This window comes from Macrotis lagotis, chromosome 5 (assembly GCF_037893015.1).
Source record: "Macrotis lagotis isolate mMagLag1 chromosome 5, bilby.v1.9.chrom.fasta, whole genome shotgun sequence".
Classification (NCBI taxonomy): Eukaryota; Metazoa; Chordata; class Mammalia; order Peramelemorphia; family Peramelidae; genus Macrotis; species Macrotis lagotis.
This window is the reverse complement of record NC_133662.1, coordinates 56,339,245-56,356,301: the sequence shown is the minus strand read 5'-3', so window position 1 is coordinate 56,356,301 and position 17,057 is coordinate 56,339,245. Positions and strand designations below refer to the sequence as shown.

Sequence of the window (17,057 nt, the reverse complement as noted above, 5' to 3'; positions counted from 1 at the left end):
TATAGGTCAAACATCACGAACAACTACATTGAACATATTTCCCAATTAGTCAAATTGTAAAAGAAAAACTAAAACAAAAGGGGAAAAATCATAAGTAGGATAAAAATATAAAACAAATTGTTAATGTGAAAACAGTATGCTGTGTTCTTCGTTCAGAATCCATAGTTCCTTCTTGGGATGTGGATGGTATTGCCATCATAAGTCTTTTAGAATTGTCTTTTATCATTGTGCTGATGAAAAGAACTAAGCTGATCATCCTACAATACTGCTGTTAGTATGTACAATGTCCTCCAGATTCTACTCACTTCACTCAGCATCAGGTCATGAAAGGCTTTCCAGATTTTCCTGAAGTCCAGCTTCTCATGATTTCTTACAGAACTATAATGTTCCATCATATTCATATACTACAATTTGTTCAGTCATTCCTCAATTGATGGGCATTCCTTCAATCTCCAATTCTGTGCTACTACAAAAAGAGCTACTATAAATATATTTGTTCATGTGGGTTTGTAGGGAATATTTCCTTAACTTAAACAGAAGGAATCTAAGGGAGCTGGTTTAGAAATAGGAATTTTTTGAGGTAGGGATAAAAAAGAATCTGGAAGCTCATTCTACATGATTTTGACTGTTTCAGTGAAGTAGATTGTGAGGTCATCTGAGAATGGTGGGGCTCAGCTTGGGGACTTGAGGAAAGAACATGTTTGAAAAAGTCTCTGCAGCAGGTGAGTGGGGGAATACATGAGACAATTAAGGGTATGATTTAAGGGTACAGATAAAGTTGGATAACAAGTTTTTAGCATATTCCTCTAGCACTGCTCAGTCTAGAAGAAAGAATAGGGAAATCACTTGGTAAGAATGGTGCGGGATTAGTTATTGACACTATGCTATAGTAGAAAAATCATGAGAGTTTAGGATGGTATTCAGCACAGTTAGGACATGGTTGATTATAGAGTCCAGCCAGGCTGAGTGGGGAATCGAATGTAGTCAAAAGAGTTGGTTCAGGGATTAGGAGAAATGGGAGGTTCTAAGTGAATAGAGGTTGTGGTGAAATAAAAAAGTAGAGTCTACTAGTGCAGGAAATTTTTTAAAAGAGAAAGAAATACTGTCCAATGGATATCTTTCCTTTTTTGATTATAAACTTTTTTTGGTTATAGATAATACATAATATTAAATTGGTTTCATAAGGAGATAGATTTATAATTTTGAAATTGTAAAATCACATAATGGAAAATGAATCTTTTCAAATTATCTGTAAGAAAGTATCTTTCTCCCCATATACAGATAGACATACATCTAAAATCATAATAGACAAATTTGCATTTTAGCATACATCAAAATGTCAGTCATACTAGTGATGATTTCCTATCAATTTCCTAAAAAGTAAACATGTTTTCAAGAAAAAGGTAATATGTTTGCTTTATTAATTTTAATGTGGGTTGTACTGTTGGAAATCTAGACATATGTTGATATGTGATTTAATTTTGAATTAAATGAACTAATGTGATACCAATATAAAAAGTTTCCCTGTAGTTATTGCTTGTCTCTTTTCTAGCAACCACATGCTGGCCTAATATTTAATTAGCATAATGGATAATGACAAAATAAGACCAGAAGAATATTTTTGACATTTTGATTCTATCATTCAACCAGAAGATATTGACATAACTAAGTATTAAATCTGCTTTGCTCCTGGGTTCTGAGAAATAGGTTCTTCAAAATTACTCACTAGGCACTTATCCTTTTTGATGAAATAGTGGGGTATAGTGGCTAGAGCAATGAATTTGGAGGCAGAGGACCTGGGTTGAAATCTTCTTTTAGGTACATTATTTTAGGTACATTATTTTAGGTACATTTTAGGTACATTATTATCTCAAGTTCTCTTTCTCTTTATCATTGCCCTCTTACTTCTACTTCACCTCCTCCTCCTCCTCCTCCTCCTCTTCCTCCTCCTTTCTCTTCTTCATTTTTTTAAGGAAAAGGAAATTCAATTTCTAGACAACTAGACAATTTCTTAGACAACTCTAAATTTCTGATTCTTTGAATCTTTCTGGGCCTCAGTTTCCTCATTTGTGAAACTGAGAAGTTGAATTAACTGCCCTTCCAAGGACTCTTCTAGCTCTAAAAATGTGAATGTGATTAGCTATTAAGTTGTTAATTTATAATTTTTTCAAGATGGATCAGGGGTTAGCTAGGTGGTACAGTGGTCCTGGAGTCAGGAGGACCTGAGTTCAAATTTGACCTCAGACACTCAATTACTTAGCTGTGTGATCTTGAACACTGCCTTGCAAAAATAAAAAAAAAAGATAAATGACATTTTTGGTACTGTTCTTATGAATGGAGAGAAGGTTAATATTCATTGATTTCCAAACATTCTGAGATCCATATGAGGTATGAAGCATAATTCCAAGTCTACTAATTCTCATACTTGGAGACAATAAATATTCACTATTTGTAGGTAAGAAGATTTAAACTAAAATGGAAAACAACATTAGAATAAGAACAACACAAAACATTTTTTTAATTTAAATTAAATTTTAATTTGCTGCATGGAATTTACTTCTTTCTAATCTCTAGCACATGACATTAATTTGTTATATTCTGAAAGGGGTGCAACTTTGTGCTTTTTCTTTGGTAATATAAATCAAAAGCAAAGCCTTCGGTTCTAAAGGTATTTTCAGTTGTCAAAAGCAAGTCTTGGAAATAGCGTCATAAAAAATGCAATAGAAAACAACACTTGATGGACGCCTAATACTAAAAGACTCATTTATGTTGTCCTGGTCCATGATTTTCCCTGGCCTATCTTTTGTCCTTTCTCCTTTTCTTAAATTGGAAAAGGAAACCAATTTCGAGAGGTTTTTCATAAGCTTTTCTATATAGTTGCTCATGTGGTATACAGCCCCAATGCTACCTCATCATTCATGGTTATTTAATGGCCTCAGAACACCTTATATTTCCTTCCAATGTGTTGCTGTAATACATTGCTTAGTTTGATTTTAAAGAAATAAATCCTATATTTCCTATTCTTCTTTGTGTAAGTATTTTATGATGACACCATTTATCCTGCTGAAAAAAAAAAACTTGAATTCTTGGCAGTACCTCATAAAAACATGTTATTTTGTGACGGGTTCTTTATTGTGAGTTGTCACTCTGATTGCTGAGGAAAGTTATTGGATACAACTCTATTAGAAAACAAAATCTGTTTCTCTGCCTTTTCAAGGATCTTTGTTGAAGATTTGGTGCATATTTGAAAACATATGGCTCACAGACTATTCTTTTATTCTCCTATGTATGATCTAAGCAAACCTGACTGGTCAGACAGATATATTGCTGTTGTTCAGTTTTAGCAGTTGTGTATGACTCTTTGTGATCCTATTTAGAATTTTCTTGGCAAAGATACTGGAGTGGTCTATCATTTCCTTCTCCAGATCATTTTACAAATAAGAAACTGAGGCAAATAGGACTAAGTGACTTGCCCAGGGTTATACAACTAGTAAGCATCTGAAGTCAGATTTGAGCTCACAAAGATGAGTCTTCTTGACTCCAGAACCATAGCTCTAACCACTGCACAACTAACTGTCCAGAGACAGGTGTATTCCAAGTCTAGGATTTTTCAGTTTCATTTGTTGGATCTAAATGCAAGAGCTCATGGCTGTTTCAGGGTTTATTTTACCATTTAGCAAGGAATGGATACATTGATGGAAGGAAGAAATAGTTGCCTTTTAAAAATTTATTTTGGTTTTGAATTGGTCTGGACCTATGATTTTATTAGTATAGATGACTCCCTAGTGTGGAAACTCCTTCCACTGATATAGATTGGCAACCCCTCTGTTGTAATTATAGCCTCAAAGAGTTGTACTGAGGTTGTATAAGGCACTGAGAGTTGTTATTTGCCAAGTGGCAGAAGCAGGATGTGAATTCAGGTCTTCCTGATTCCAACAATGGCAATCTTCCATCCCTAAAATCAGAATCTGTTATTGGTAAAATATAAAACAAATAAATTAATTTCTCAAGAATGTCAGCTTGGGAAAATCAGTTTCAAAACTATGGTTGGAATCACCACTTATAGGTAGTAAAGTAAATAGAGTACTGGATTTGGAGTTAGACACTTCAAATTCACCCTCAGAATTTTATTTGTTGTGTGATTCTGGGCAAATTATTTAATCTCTGTTTGACTCAGTTTCCTTTTCCATAAAATGAGGATGATTTTAATAGCACCTACCTTGCAGGGCTATGAGAATCAAATGGAATAATTTTTGTGGAGTGTTTAATATAGGGCCCAGTACATAATAGGGACCATATAAGTGGTTTCTGTTGTTAAGTCATTTTTCATTCATGACTGACTCTTTATGAACCCATTTGGAGTTTTCTTGGTAGAAGTACTAGATTGATTTGTCATTTCCTTTTCAAGTTCATTTTGCAGATGAGAAAACTAAAGCAAAAGGGTTAAATGATTTACCCAGGGTTCTATAGTTACTAAGTATATGAGGCCAGATTTTAACTCATGAAGTTGAGTCTTACTGCCCCATATATAAATGGTAGATATTTTTATTTAGCACTGTATGTTATCATCTGGTTCTGAATAAGAGGCAGCATCATGTGGTAGATAAGAGGCAATATTAGATCCAAGAAGACTTCAATTAAAGTTCTGCTTCTGGTATATATGGATGTGCAGCCCTAGGCAAGTCTCTTGATGCTCTAGGTAGTTCTTTGAGTTGCAGAGAAGGGGCAAATCTACATTAGTAGAAGAAGTTTTTTTTTATCTAAAATTTCCCATACTAATGAGATCACAGGTATTATTCCAGTCACTCTAATGTAAGAATGTAATGTAAGAATTTCTTACAATGTAAGAAATACTGGTGTAGCTATTAGACTTGGTTCATATTGATTTGGCGCATTCCTAAATTATTACTTACATTTCCTTAAAAATTATCTATGGGTAGGTAGGTAGTTCAGTGGATAGAGGGTTGGGTCTAGAATCAGGAAGACCTGAGTCCAGATATGACCTTGGACACCAGCTATGAAACCCTTGACAAGTTACTTGCTCTGGAAAATGACCCAGAAAAGGAAATGGCAAACCTCTATAGTATCTTTGCCAAGAAAACTACAAATAGTCATAAAGAGTTGGACTGCACTGAAAAGACTGAACAAGAAAAGTCTTCTACTGGGGATTATGGAACTGATATAAAAGCTATGGTTGTAGTGTCCACTGACATCTATATGATCCATACTGGGGGAGATTATTTGTGATTTTTCTGTATGATGTGATTGGATTTTTTTCCCCAAAGGCATGATGAGAGAATTCTTCTTCTGTGACCTGAAAATTAGAATATTAATATGCTATAATTAACATATTATCATTGCTATGATATGTCCTTAATATATTATAACAGATATAAATAATATAATATAAATAAAATATAATAAAATCACAAGAGAACATTTTCTTGTATTGTCCACTAGAGGGCAATAAAATTAGTGAGGTGTCATTCTCATGGAGCAGGTTATAGGGAAAGAACTTTCTAATGTGATATTATGGGTTAGTCTGAATACAAAGCTAAAAAACGGTTCATCTTGTTTTTGATGCAACTTTGAAAACAAAAGTTTTCTTTTTTAATTGATTCATTTCCTACCCAAATTGATGAAAATTCTAAAAGTCAATGTTGGAGCAGCTAGGTGGAGCTGTGAATAAAACACTGGCCCAGGAATCAGGAGGACCTGAGTTCAAATATGACGTCAGACATTAATAATTGCCTAGCTGTGTGACCTTGGAACAGTCACTTGATCCCATTGCCTTAAGTACAAATAAAATTTTTTTTTTAAGTTTTAAAAAGTCAATATTTAGGGGAAGCTAGGTGGCGCAGTGGATAGAGCACCAACCCTGGAGTCAGGAGTACCTGAGTTCAAATCCGGCCTCAGACACTTAATAATTACCTAGCTGTGTGACCTTGGGCAAGCCACTTAGCCCCATTTGCCTTGCAAAAAAACCTAAAAAAATAAATGAATAAATAAATAAAAATTCAATATTAGTGTTTTTTTATTTTCATGGAAATAAATGGATCTAGAAGGAATTTTATAGAGACATAAAGCCTACTTTCCCATCCCTTTTATTCTTTGTCTTTGATTACATAGTTGAGTGCTAAGAGAGTTTACGGGCAAAATTATGGCAGGTAGACAGAGCATGAGGTCAAGAAAGATCTGCATTCATGTCTGACCTTATTTTCACATAAAAATTTGCTTAGCACAGTGCTAAAGGTTGTTCTATCATTATTATTAACACAGGTTATTATTATTATTATTATTATTATTATTAAATTATTGGATAGCTTCCAGAGTTGGAAGGGATGTTAGAAGTCATCTAATTCAACTTTTCCATTTTACAAATAAGATGACTGTGTCATGAAGAAGTAAAAGTGATTTGCCCAGGTCACAAAGCTAGTACACCATAGAATTTCAGACTAAAACCAGACACTTTTCCTTAAATTACCACCTCCTCTGAATTTCCCTTTTTTGTTGAGTTGTACCATTCTCCTAGTCACCCTGGACTAGACATGTCACAGTCATCTTTTTTCCTGTTCCTCCTTCATCTTCCACATTCAGTGTGTCTTCAAAAACCTATCAATTCTTTCTCAAAATTTTAACTCAAAAAATTTTTTAATTCAACAAACTTTTTTGTTTTTACATTCTTATCAATCACAGCTAAGACACTGGCTATAGGAAGAAGAAAAATGACACAATCCCTGCCCTTCAGGAGTTTACATTCTACTAGAACTGTCCTCTTAATCTAGTCCAAACAACCAAGGGTCCACAGATTTCCCACCCCAAGGGATCCATGGATAATTTTTAAGGTGGAGGAAATCTATAAATCTGGATGGGAAATTACATAATTTTAATATAAATGGTTTCTTTGTAATCCTATGTATATTATTTTATGCATTCTGAGAAGGGGTCCAGAGATCTTATCAGACTGCCTAAAAGGTTCAAGATATGAAAAGATTAAGAACTCTCCTTTACTAGAGAGTAGATGACAGAATTCCAGGTAGTGAGTAAAGAAGATAAAGGAGATGAGACACAAACACATATACACACACATAAATACACACAAACACATATATATACACAGATTCTTAGAGAGAAACCTAGAATACTAAGAGATTAAACAACTTTTCCAGGTTCCACAGTCAATATGGATCAAACATAGGACCTGAATCCAGGTTAGTATAACTTGTCAGAGGCCAACTCACTATCTATTATAAAATGCTTTTTCTCAAGGCATCTTACAGTGAAGGTGTTATAAACTAGTTTTTGTTTTTGGAAGTGTTTGGTGAAAACTCTTTCCAAGGCACTCTGCCAATCTTTCATCATCATCATCATCATCATCATCATCATCATCATCATCATCATAATAATAATATGGAAATTGGAATTCAAACTATATGCCCCCAAAAGGTACACAATTCTTAATATTTTTACTTGGTTTGATATTAATGCACAGATAAGTTTATAAAACCTTGGTTCAAAGGCCAGCTGAAGGACCTGACCTGTATTCATAGATGGATTTGTATGTGATTATTAAACTTTACCACACAGTGGTAGTTTGAAAATTTAAACAGATGTTCTCTTTTGCCCAAAGAACATTCCAAATTTGGAGAGAAATTATGCTCAGTAATTGTTTAGTATTTGTAATAGATCATTCTTAGGAAAAGCCCAAACAAAAAGGATATAGGTTGGTCATATAATTAGAACCTTTAAGGTGATTATAATGCAAATAGTTTTTGAAAGGGAAATATTTTTATCTAAAGATGTAAGTTATCCCATGACCACTTTTCTCAGGGGATAGGGGATAGGGATTGGACCAGTGCTTTCATTGTTACAGGGAATTCACTGGATAAAGATTCTCTCTACCAATGTAACAAATGTGGCACTTCTATTTATAGCAGGGTTCTTAATCTTTTTTTTTTTTGGTATTGTGTACCCCTTTGGCAGATTTGGACTATGGACACTTTCTCAGAATAATTTTCTGAATAGGAGGAAATGCTAAATTTCAGGTAGAAATTGGAAGAGAAAATTGATGTCATTTCCCTTCTCTCCATCCATGTTCATAGACTTTCCCACCCACATACCCTGACTCATAGATTGAGTGAATTGCCTAGAGGATTGTGAAGTTAAGACTTGGCTAGGCTCATTTCGCTAGTATATGTTAGAGATGAGACTAGGATTCACTGAGAATGCTTTCTGGCTTCCAGATCACCAATATAATCACTAAGCCAATTGTTTCTGTTTTTTGTTTTTGTTTTTGTTTTTTTAGTTTTTGCAAGGCAATGGGGTTAAGTGACTTGCCCAAGGCCACACAGCTAGGTAATTATTAAGTGTCTGAGGTGGGATTTGAACTCAGGTACTCCTGACTCCTAGGCCACTGTGCCACCTAGTTGCCCCTCACCAATTTTCTTTTCATAGGACTCATTTTAATCTCTTATCTCTGACAACAGATGCAGTGTATTTTAATGGATAGAGTGATGGATTTGGAATTTTGCAGGTAGAAATTAAAAAACTTCTGTCACTTATTAGCTGCGTGACCATGGGCAAGAGACTAACTCTCTCTGAGTCTCACACTTCCTAAGGTATCTAAAGAATCATAGGCAGGTTGAGATCTTCCTCAGTAAAAAACTTCCCTTGCAAATAGACCTGAATGAAGGACTGCAGAAATTCTGTTCCTTGATTTTTGTAAGGCTGCATACCATGCCATTCTTCAGTCATATAGCCCACCATATCTTCTCAAATGTAATAAGACAGTAATTTAACCCCTCTCTAGATCTAGCAGGTCTAATAATATTGATTTTTAGAGGGGGAAATATTGCCCTTGAATGGAAGAAAAAGACCTAATGTTTCTGGATTTATGACCTGGTGGTTTGCCAGAAGGCTTCTAAGTACAGATAGAATTTATTTACTCAGTAACAACAATTTATCTGGAAAGAAGAGCCTATGAAGAAACTTACAAAAAATACAGTGGAGGATGATAACAGCTTTCTATAGCTTTTGCTGGTGACTCTTAAATCTCCTCCACTCCACCTTTACTGCCTTAGTGTTTTTCTGGGTCAGATCTCCACATTCTTACCCTTACTGTGCTTATTCCCAACTTTGAACTTCTTTCCTCATCAATTCTATTCAACCGTGTTAAAACTTTACTATTGTGCAAAACAGTGTGCTAGGTGATGAAGATAAATACAGACAAATATCAAAACAAAACAACACCCCCATCCTCAAGGGGCTTCCTTTTGGGGGTGGAGGGAGGGTGGGATGAGATGGGGCAATATGCAAAGAAATAAATGCAAAATCTATACAAAGTGATAAAAAAAGTAATTTCAATAGTAAGAATAAACTAATAACTTGATATATGTGTTAGAGGAAGGATTGGGTGGTGTTATTGTTTTGTTACATCTGACTCTTTGTGGCTCTGTGTGTGTATTATATATATTTATATATGTATATATATATACATATATATGTATGTATATATATATATATATATATATATATATATATATATATATATATATATATATATTACTATCCATGGGGTTTTCTTAGCAAAGATACTGGAGTGATTTGCTATTTTCTTCTATAGTGGATTAAGGTTAATAGAGATTAAGAGTGACTTGCCCAGGGTCACACAGGTACTAAATGTCTCAAGTAAGATTTGAGCTCACAAAAATGAGTCTTGCTGATTCCAGATCTAAAACTCTATCCACTGAACCATCTATCTGCTGTTACCTTTTAAAAGTTTTACTAGTCCTTAATTTTTTGAAAAAAAAATTTTTCACCAACTGAATGAGACTATACTGTTTAAATCTTCCTTTTTTCCCTTTTTTTCTTTTTCATTCTTTTCCTAACTTTACACCTCCCACCCCCACCTGCTCCTTGTTCTTCCTTATTTTTTGAGCTCTCAGATTCTAAGGGTATCTTCATCCCTGCATTTCTCTCTCCTCCAATATTCAAAGCTTGTCTTGGTTCCTAGATTTTGTCTGTTTTATTCACCTTGTCACCATCTCTCTTGGCACTTCTGTTTGTGATCCTTTTTCATCTCCATAGAGGCCAGGAGGATCCACCAGGTACAGGGGAGCAGGGCTGAGATGTAGCACCCTGTGCCCCTTTGGCATATCTCCTAGTCGTTAAGGTACCTAGAATTTGGGGGAGTCCTTGAACAGAAAAGTTTTATGTGTATGTGTGGAATGGTTTAATTCTTTCTGGCCTTTTCTATCAGAAAGTTGCATTCAAGGAAAAGCACATGCTCTTTATCAGAGGTGTCAAACTCATTCCTCAATGGGGCCACAATTAAATCAAAATGTAATTGTGAAATATATATATATAACAAAACAAATAAAAATTCAATAAAACAAATAATATTAATATGCATTCTTCTAAGTCAAAATGATGTCTGCAGAGATCCTTATGCATGAACTCCATTTCTATTTGAATTTGACATCACTGCTCTATAATATTCATTTGCCCAGGTCAAGTTAACTTATAATCACCCAAATAGCTTTTCTGCTACTTTATATTAATTTAATGATACTTGTGATATCTCTACTTCACATTTCATTAATTTCATACTTCATCTCTGTGTTCTTTCTCCTGCCCCTTCATTAATAATCACTATGGTCAACCAGTTCATCAAATGGTCACTGACCTTTAGTTGCTGGTCCTCAATGAATTTATAGTTATCCCTTCTATACTGAGGGAGTCAGGGGTGTGGTGCCCCCATGATCTGGAAACTCCTTGTAAAATGCCTTGGCTCTCCCTTCATATTACATAAGAAGTCTGAATTAATGTGATGTTAAAAGATAAAATGTATTCTTGTTATACAATTCTATGCATATTTTTCTTCATTTCTGAGTTTCTAAACTTTCTGTCACTGTTGGCCTTCACTTATCATCTTGTGATTTCTACACAACTCCCCCCCAAATCTCCATCGAATTTTTTTGTATCTACCTGAGCCATATCAAAACCACCAGAGGAAAGTTGTGATAGGGAAGAGTTAATTGTATCTGCATTAGTTTTCCTAATCTATTACGAGGTCTATAGCCTTTTCACCTAGGTAGGACCTGCCAGGAAGGCTTTCTGTTGGCATAGTCTATCACTATACAGGGACTTATCAAATGCTGTAGGCCTTGGGAATGCTAGCCTATTAGCATTTTCTAATCACCTTCTAAGTGTCAGGCACAATAGTAATTGCTGGGTGCAAAAACAAAAGTGAAGACAATCTCTGCCCTCAAGGAACTTACTTACTATAGAGGAATCAACATGAACACAACTAATTGTATATACACCTGCAAAGTAAAGTCAAATAAAATTTAATGGGGAGGAACTAGAAGCTCGAGGATGGTTTCACTTAGGAAATGAGCTTTAAACCAAACAATGATCATAAGGTTTTAATGATGTTCTTGCACAGATACTTCTGTTCAAAAAGCACTGAACTGTTTTGTCTTTCTCTAGTTTGAACTCCAGTGGCTGCTGATTCATTGTGACCCTCTGAGACCAAGAAGAGAAACTTGCCATGAACTTCCAGTTCGGGTAAAGCTAGGGCACTTTACTCTTCCATCCCCTCCTCTAGTTTCTATACCCTTTCTAGTTGCTATCATCCCTTAAGAAGTTAGCTGCATATCTCTATCCATCTCATCTGCTTAAGATCCTACAGAAAGTTTAAACCACAGTCCTCAGTCTCTTTCAGGAGCTACTTTGACAGGTGTTTTCTTCTGAAATGCACAGAATATTCTCTATGTGGGTCATTTTTCCCCCCTCTAAAGCTTTTCCCCAGGAAGTTTCACTTGTCATTCTCAGTAAAACTGAAGGGGAAACAGAATGCCTAGGACAGCTGTGGAGAGAACCTAGAAGCCAAGACTGGGAGGGCCAGTTTTGGAGTTTCTCCAACCTGAGACTGCCTCTGCAGAAAGGGTTAAAGGGGACTGTTGTCATTCTATCCTGCCTCGCCCCAGGCTCCAGGTTTCCTCCAATCCGGGTGACCCTCCTGCAGGACCATTCATAAACAGAAGAAACAGACGCCTCCAGCTGCCGGTTTACCTTTGCTGTTGGTGTCCAAGGGCTTTGGCTTTCCAGACCTATGGGTGGGGGTGGGGACCTAGGGTGCTGATGGAGGTCACTTTATACATCTCGTGGGTCTAAAAACCCAACAGGGGCAACTGGGAGGACAGTGTAGCCTGTGGATTAGCCAGAGAGGTGGTGAATATGGCTATTGCTGTCCAGGACCGAGGTCCCACCCGTCTTTGGGTCTTTCTGCACTTTCTTTGCTTGTGCGTGGCTCAAGTAAGTTCTTGTGTGACTTGGATAATCAATTTCTTACTTTCTCATATCTTTCTTCTGCAGCCAAGCCTGAGCAATGGGGAGGTAAGTGTGGTCATTGGACATGTGGGTATTATTTTCTTTTGTTTGACTTTCAAAACTAAAAAAAAATTAAATGGATGGTATTCTGGAAGACCTGATGATCCCTGCTAAATGCAAAATGGAGAAGAAGATGTCCATCACAGCCAATCCAAGGCTAGTAAGCATCTCTCCTTCCATCCTTCTCAGCTCTTGCTGCAGTCTCCAGCCCTGTAGCATTTGTGGTTTGTACTAGGGCAAGGATTCAATCTCCTCTGCACCAACTGCAATTCAGGCAGATAGCCCCCTCAGGAAATCTTAGTTGCTCAGGAAAGACGATGGTGATATTGAATGGATGCATAGTTGTTTTTTTAAAAAATTTAAGTTTCTGTATTGAGCTTCTGAGAGTTATGAGGCAGATTTCCTAAGGGCAAAAATGTAGGAGATCTGACTCTAAAAAAAGGAGCTGAAGTTAGAGTCTCCTCCCTCTAGCCCAAGGTAAGAGGTAATAGAGGGAGCTTTGACAAATCTAGGGGAGACACTGGGCAGCCAAGTCTTAAAGGCGTCTTTCCCTCAGACTCTAGCCCTAGCCTAGCTGTCTGCTCCCTCCTCTGGGGGGATGGGGATGGGTGAGGGTAGTGGAGGTTTGAGGTTTCACTTACAAAGCTCCCATTGTAACCTGCCAGGCTGATGGAGCTCTGAAATCATGAAAACAGAATTTGCCCAGTCTTAGGATATTTTCATTAATCACAGCAAAAGACTCTCCCTGCCCCCCCCATACTCTTAATAGTTCAATTTTATAGTCACCTATGTGATCAGTTACTACAGTAATGTATAAGGTAATCTTGTTTTGCTAGAGATAAAAAGTGCCACGCCACTGTGAAACCGGATTTAACTTTCAAGGCAAAGACTTCTGCAAAGCAGAATTTCTCCAAGTTCCCTGGAGACTATATTTCCTAACTTTATGTTTCCAGTAGCTGTAGTTTCCTCCCCCATTCTGCACGGTATATCAAAGAAAAGGACTTAAATTAATTCAGTTTGCCAGACTAAGGTTATATAAAAGTTATCTGAGCTTTTGTCCTTTTTTAGAGATTTTTTTAAAAATGTGGTTAAAGAATTGAAGCTAAAACACCAAATCAGTTTTTGATTAAATTCAGATATCAAACGAAACTTTCCAATTTTTATTTGAAGACTGTTTAAAAGAGGTAGAACCCTTTGCACTTTTATTCAATTCCCCACTGTGAGGCGGTAACCCTAGATCCCTTCATCCTGCGGCCAGATAACACCGTGGCAGACCCTGCTAGGTAGAGACCCCGCCCAGAACTTGGCTTTTTAGTGACTAAGCATCCAGGTAAAGCTATGAGGAGCTGGAGCCCTGGGTTTGCCTTAGAGTTGTGGGCTTCCAGTTGAGCTGGGAAGCGGGAGATGGGAAGATGGCCCAAGGGACTCAATTCTCTAAATTGTTGTTTCTGTATCTTTCGCTAGAGAGGTCCCCCGGGTCCCCAAGGGCCTCCTGGTCCTCCTGGGCCCCCAGGCGTTCCGGGCATCGATGGCATCGACGTAAGTGTTTTCGGTGGTGAAGGGCCTCCCTCTCTGTCCTTCCCTCGACTGATCATCTCCTGGAGGGTCTGTAGCTGGGAGACTGTCCTTAGGGAACTGTAGAATGGGCCCATAGGTTGAGTTATCCCCGAACTTCCCAAACCGGTCCAAACCCATCCCTCATCCCTCTCTCTTCGGCTCCATCATTTGGGTACAACTGGCTGCGATGTTAACAAGTGTACCCTGCTCGCCCTCTGGCATCTCTGTGCTTGGGGCTACTGCAGCCGGTGGGGGATAAATTCCTGCCTTTTAGGAGCATTTCTCTAAGAGAGTCTTATTAGCATCCACGTTCTCTCTGCCCACTCCATGTCCCCATACATCCCGTTGCCTTGAAATTGTGTGCGATCTGATTTGAACAGTGACTTGGGTCACTCCCTGAAGCCTCTCTCCTTTTCTTCTCTTGTTCTAGGGAGATCGAGGTCCAAAGGGTTCCCCAGGCCCCCAGGTAAGTGAATGGTCTCAATCACCGCTTCTTTCTCTTCCCTTTAAAAATGCCTTGAAGCTCTACTATTTTGTAAAGTTCCTCATCTTGAGAATCTCTCTTTCTTTCCTACTTCCTTCTCCCATCCCCTCAGGGTCCCAATGGAGAGCCAGGGAAACCAGGAGCTCCGGGCTTACCGGGCACACCAGGCGCAGATGTGAGTACATCGTGGCTGACTTGGGGTAGAATTGGCAGAAGGGTGGGCTGGAGTTTGAAGGAGGTGGGAAGGCTTCGAGCTAATTGCTGGAGAGGCTTTGAATGTCTCCCTGTGCCTGGCTTTAGTTGGCTGCGTTGCAGACGGCTGTTTGACAGCACTGGATTTAGCATGTGGGGAAAAGAGCATCCCTGGAAAGTGGACTCGGCCTGTGCTGGTATTTCCGCCCCTCAGAAACAGAGCTGGGATTGTGGAGAATCTCAAAACAGTTTGGCCTTTTTCCCCCTTCTGCAGAAGAGAGGAATACAGAGGTGCCTTGTCTCTCTTACTGAACTAACTTTGCTTGATCCATCATCCCAATCAGTTGTCCAGTGACTCTGGGTCTGACCTGTTTGAAACTGGGAAGTGGGCATGGAGTGTGTTCCTAGACTTTTTTCCTTGCTACCTGGGAGAGGGGATGTTTCAATCCATATCTTGAACATTCTTGGGACTCTTCCTCTGGTAAAGTTAAAGAAAAGATCTGGAGGTCTAGTTTTTTCTTTAATTTAATTTTCTTTTCTCTTCTTTTCCTTCCTTCTTCCTTCCCTCATTCTCTTCCTCCCTTCCTTCTCCCATTCCTTCTGTTCTTCCTATTTTTCTTAAATTCCTATGACCATAGCATAAGACTATAGGGGAGATTAAAAAAAAGTTAGATAAAATTATGTCCCTAAGAATGTAGCATAATAACTTACATTTATGCTTTACATAAACTCATTATGGTTTCAAAAGTACTTTCCTTCCAGGTACCCAGTGAGATCAGTGATTTAAGTAGTATTATCCTTTTTCTTTAGTTTTTACTGTTGAGGAAACTGAGAGTAAGAGATGTCCCCAATCTACACCTGGAAAGTTCCAAGACCAGATCTGCTGATTCTAATTCCAGTAGTAACACAGCTATTCTATCTCTCCCTTCAAAGACTGATTCATTCCCAGGTCCTGGAGGACCCAAGCCAAAGTAGACTTCAGGCTCAAGTAGAAGTACTTTTAGCTAACCATAATAATTATAATACTAGGTAGTACTTATATAACACTTTAAAGTTTTCAAAGTTCTTTACAAATATTTCATTTGAATCTCAAAGCTTTGTGAGGTAGGTACCATTATTATCTCCATTTTGCAGATGAGGAAATGGAGGCAGATCAAGGTTACTAGGTTGCCCTGGGTAACTAAGTAAATGTTTCAGTATTTGAACTCAGGTCTTTCTAACTCCAAGTCCAAAATTCTATCGCCTTGCCACCTAATTAACTTTTAGGTGTTTGAGGATACCTGAATCTCAGGAATGTCCAGTGCTTAGGACAATACATGAATACTAAGTAAATACTTATTGATTGAATGATTTATTTTTTCCCACCAAATGACTTCTGGGGAGGCTAAATACTTTCTTGTCCCCTCCTTATCTCCTAATAATCATTTTTAGGAAATAGTTGTCTCCACTTGTCTTTTAAAACTGAGGAGAGCTCTAGACTTTATTAAAAGGTAATTTTCAGTATCCAGGAACTGTGTGTGTGTGTGTGTGTGTGTGTGTGTGTGTGTGTGTGTGTGTGTGTGTGTGTGGTATGTGTAGATTCTATTGCTTCTTTGCAGCCCAGAGGTGATTTTAAGTTCTTGAAGGCTACACCAATATAATATACCTCTGGTATATTTTGATTTCAACTTTTAGACAATGACTTAACATTTTAAGAAAAGCTGCAGCTAGTTTTTTTTCCCTGAGAGTTAAAACATTTAATTAAATAAGATCTTCCTTAACAGTCAGTAACAATGATAATCTTTGTAAACCATTTAATGCTTTGCTGGGCTTGTTCCCATTACATGCTAAAATGCTTTATTCGACTTTTTATGAATGCAAAGTGGTAGCATTGTGAGGATGCTAGGATTGGGAAAAGGAATGTTATATTAGTCTTTGGGTAATATAAATTCAGACTATATAATTAATTTGATCTCAGCTCTTGCTTTATATGAAACTGGTCTCATAATGAAATGAAAGGGTAGTCAGCATGAGACTATGAAAATTGGTAGCCCTGTTGCCTAGTATAGTAAATGATTTCTGTGTAGAATGTCTTTTCTTCTGATGCAAAGATAACTTCTGAAAAACATTCCATCTTTCTTAATCCTCCTTGCTCTTTTTAAAAAATGAATATTATAAAAGTAAGTGCCATTTAAAAGAACACCAATGAAAAAGTTTTCCGATATCACCTTGTCTATTCCTTATATCTTCTGGTAAATCTAGATCCAAACTCAGCCTAGACAATTGAGGATCAAGCTTATTCTTTCAGGGAAAAGAGTTTACAGCTTCCCTACCACCTATTTTCAAGTTAAAAAGTTTACAATAGAAATTGAGACCTGAGAAAGAGCTAACCTTTAAAAGATCCCTCATTGCATCCAGGGACATTCCTAATCATTCTGATCTCTAACTTGCC

General features: G+C 37.4%; 1 protein-coding gene across 3 annotated transcripts in view; it reads left to right on the top strand.

Annotated features, from left to right (window-relative positions):
• The window catches only part of COL9A1 (collagen type IX alpha 1 chain), a 122,121-nt gene that overhangs the window by 15,966 nt on the left and 89,098 nt on the right, over window positions 1-17,057 (top strand). Inside the window, exons 1-6 of one of the 3 annotated variants that reach the window (XM_074190190.1) lie at window positions 682-753; window positions 11,491-11,568; window positions 12,379-12,399; window positions 13,858-13,932; window positions 14,381-14,416; window positions 14,547-14,609. In XM_074190190.1, the coding sequence (XP_074046291.1) occupies window positions 739-753; window positions 11,491-11,568; window positions 12,379-12,399; window positions 13,858-13,932; window positions 14,381-14,416; window positions 14,547-14,609 (288 nt within the window). In that variant the 5' untranslated portion in view covers window positions 682-738. Of the gene's footprint in view, window positions 1-681; window positions 754-11,490; window positions 11,569-12,104; window positions 12,319-12,378; window positions 12,400-13,857; window positions 13,933-14,380; window positions 14,417-14,546; window positions 14,610-17,057 lie in introns of those variants that run through there. The other 2 variants (XM_074190189.1, XM_074190191.1) reach the window with 2 other exon arrangements.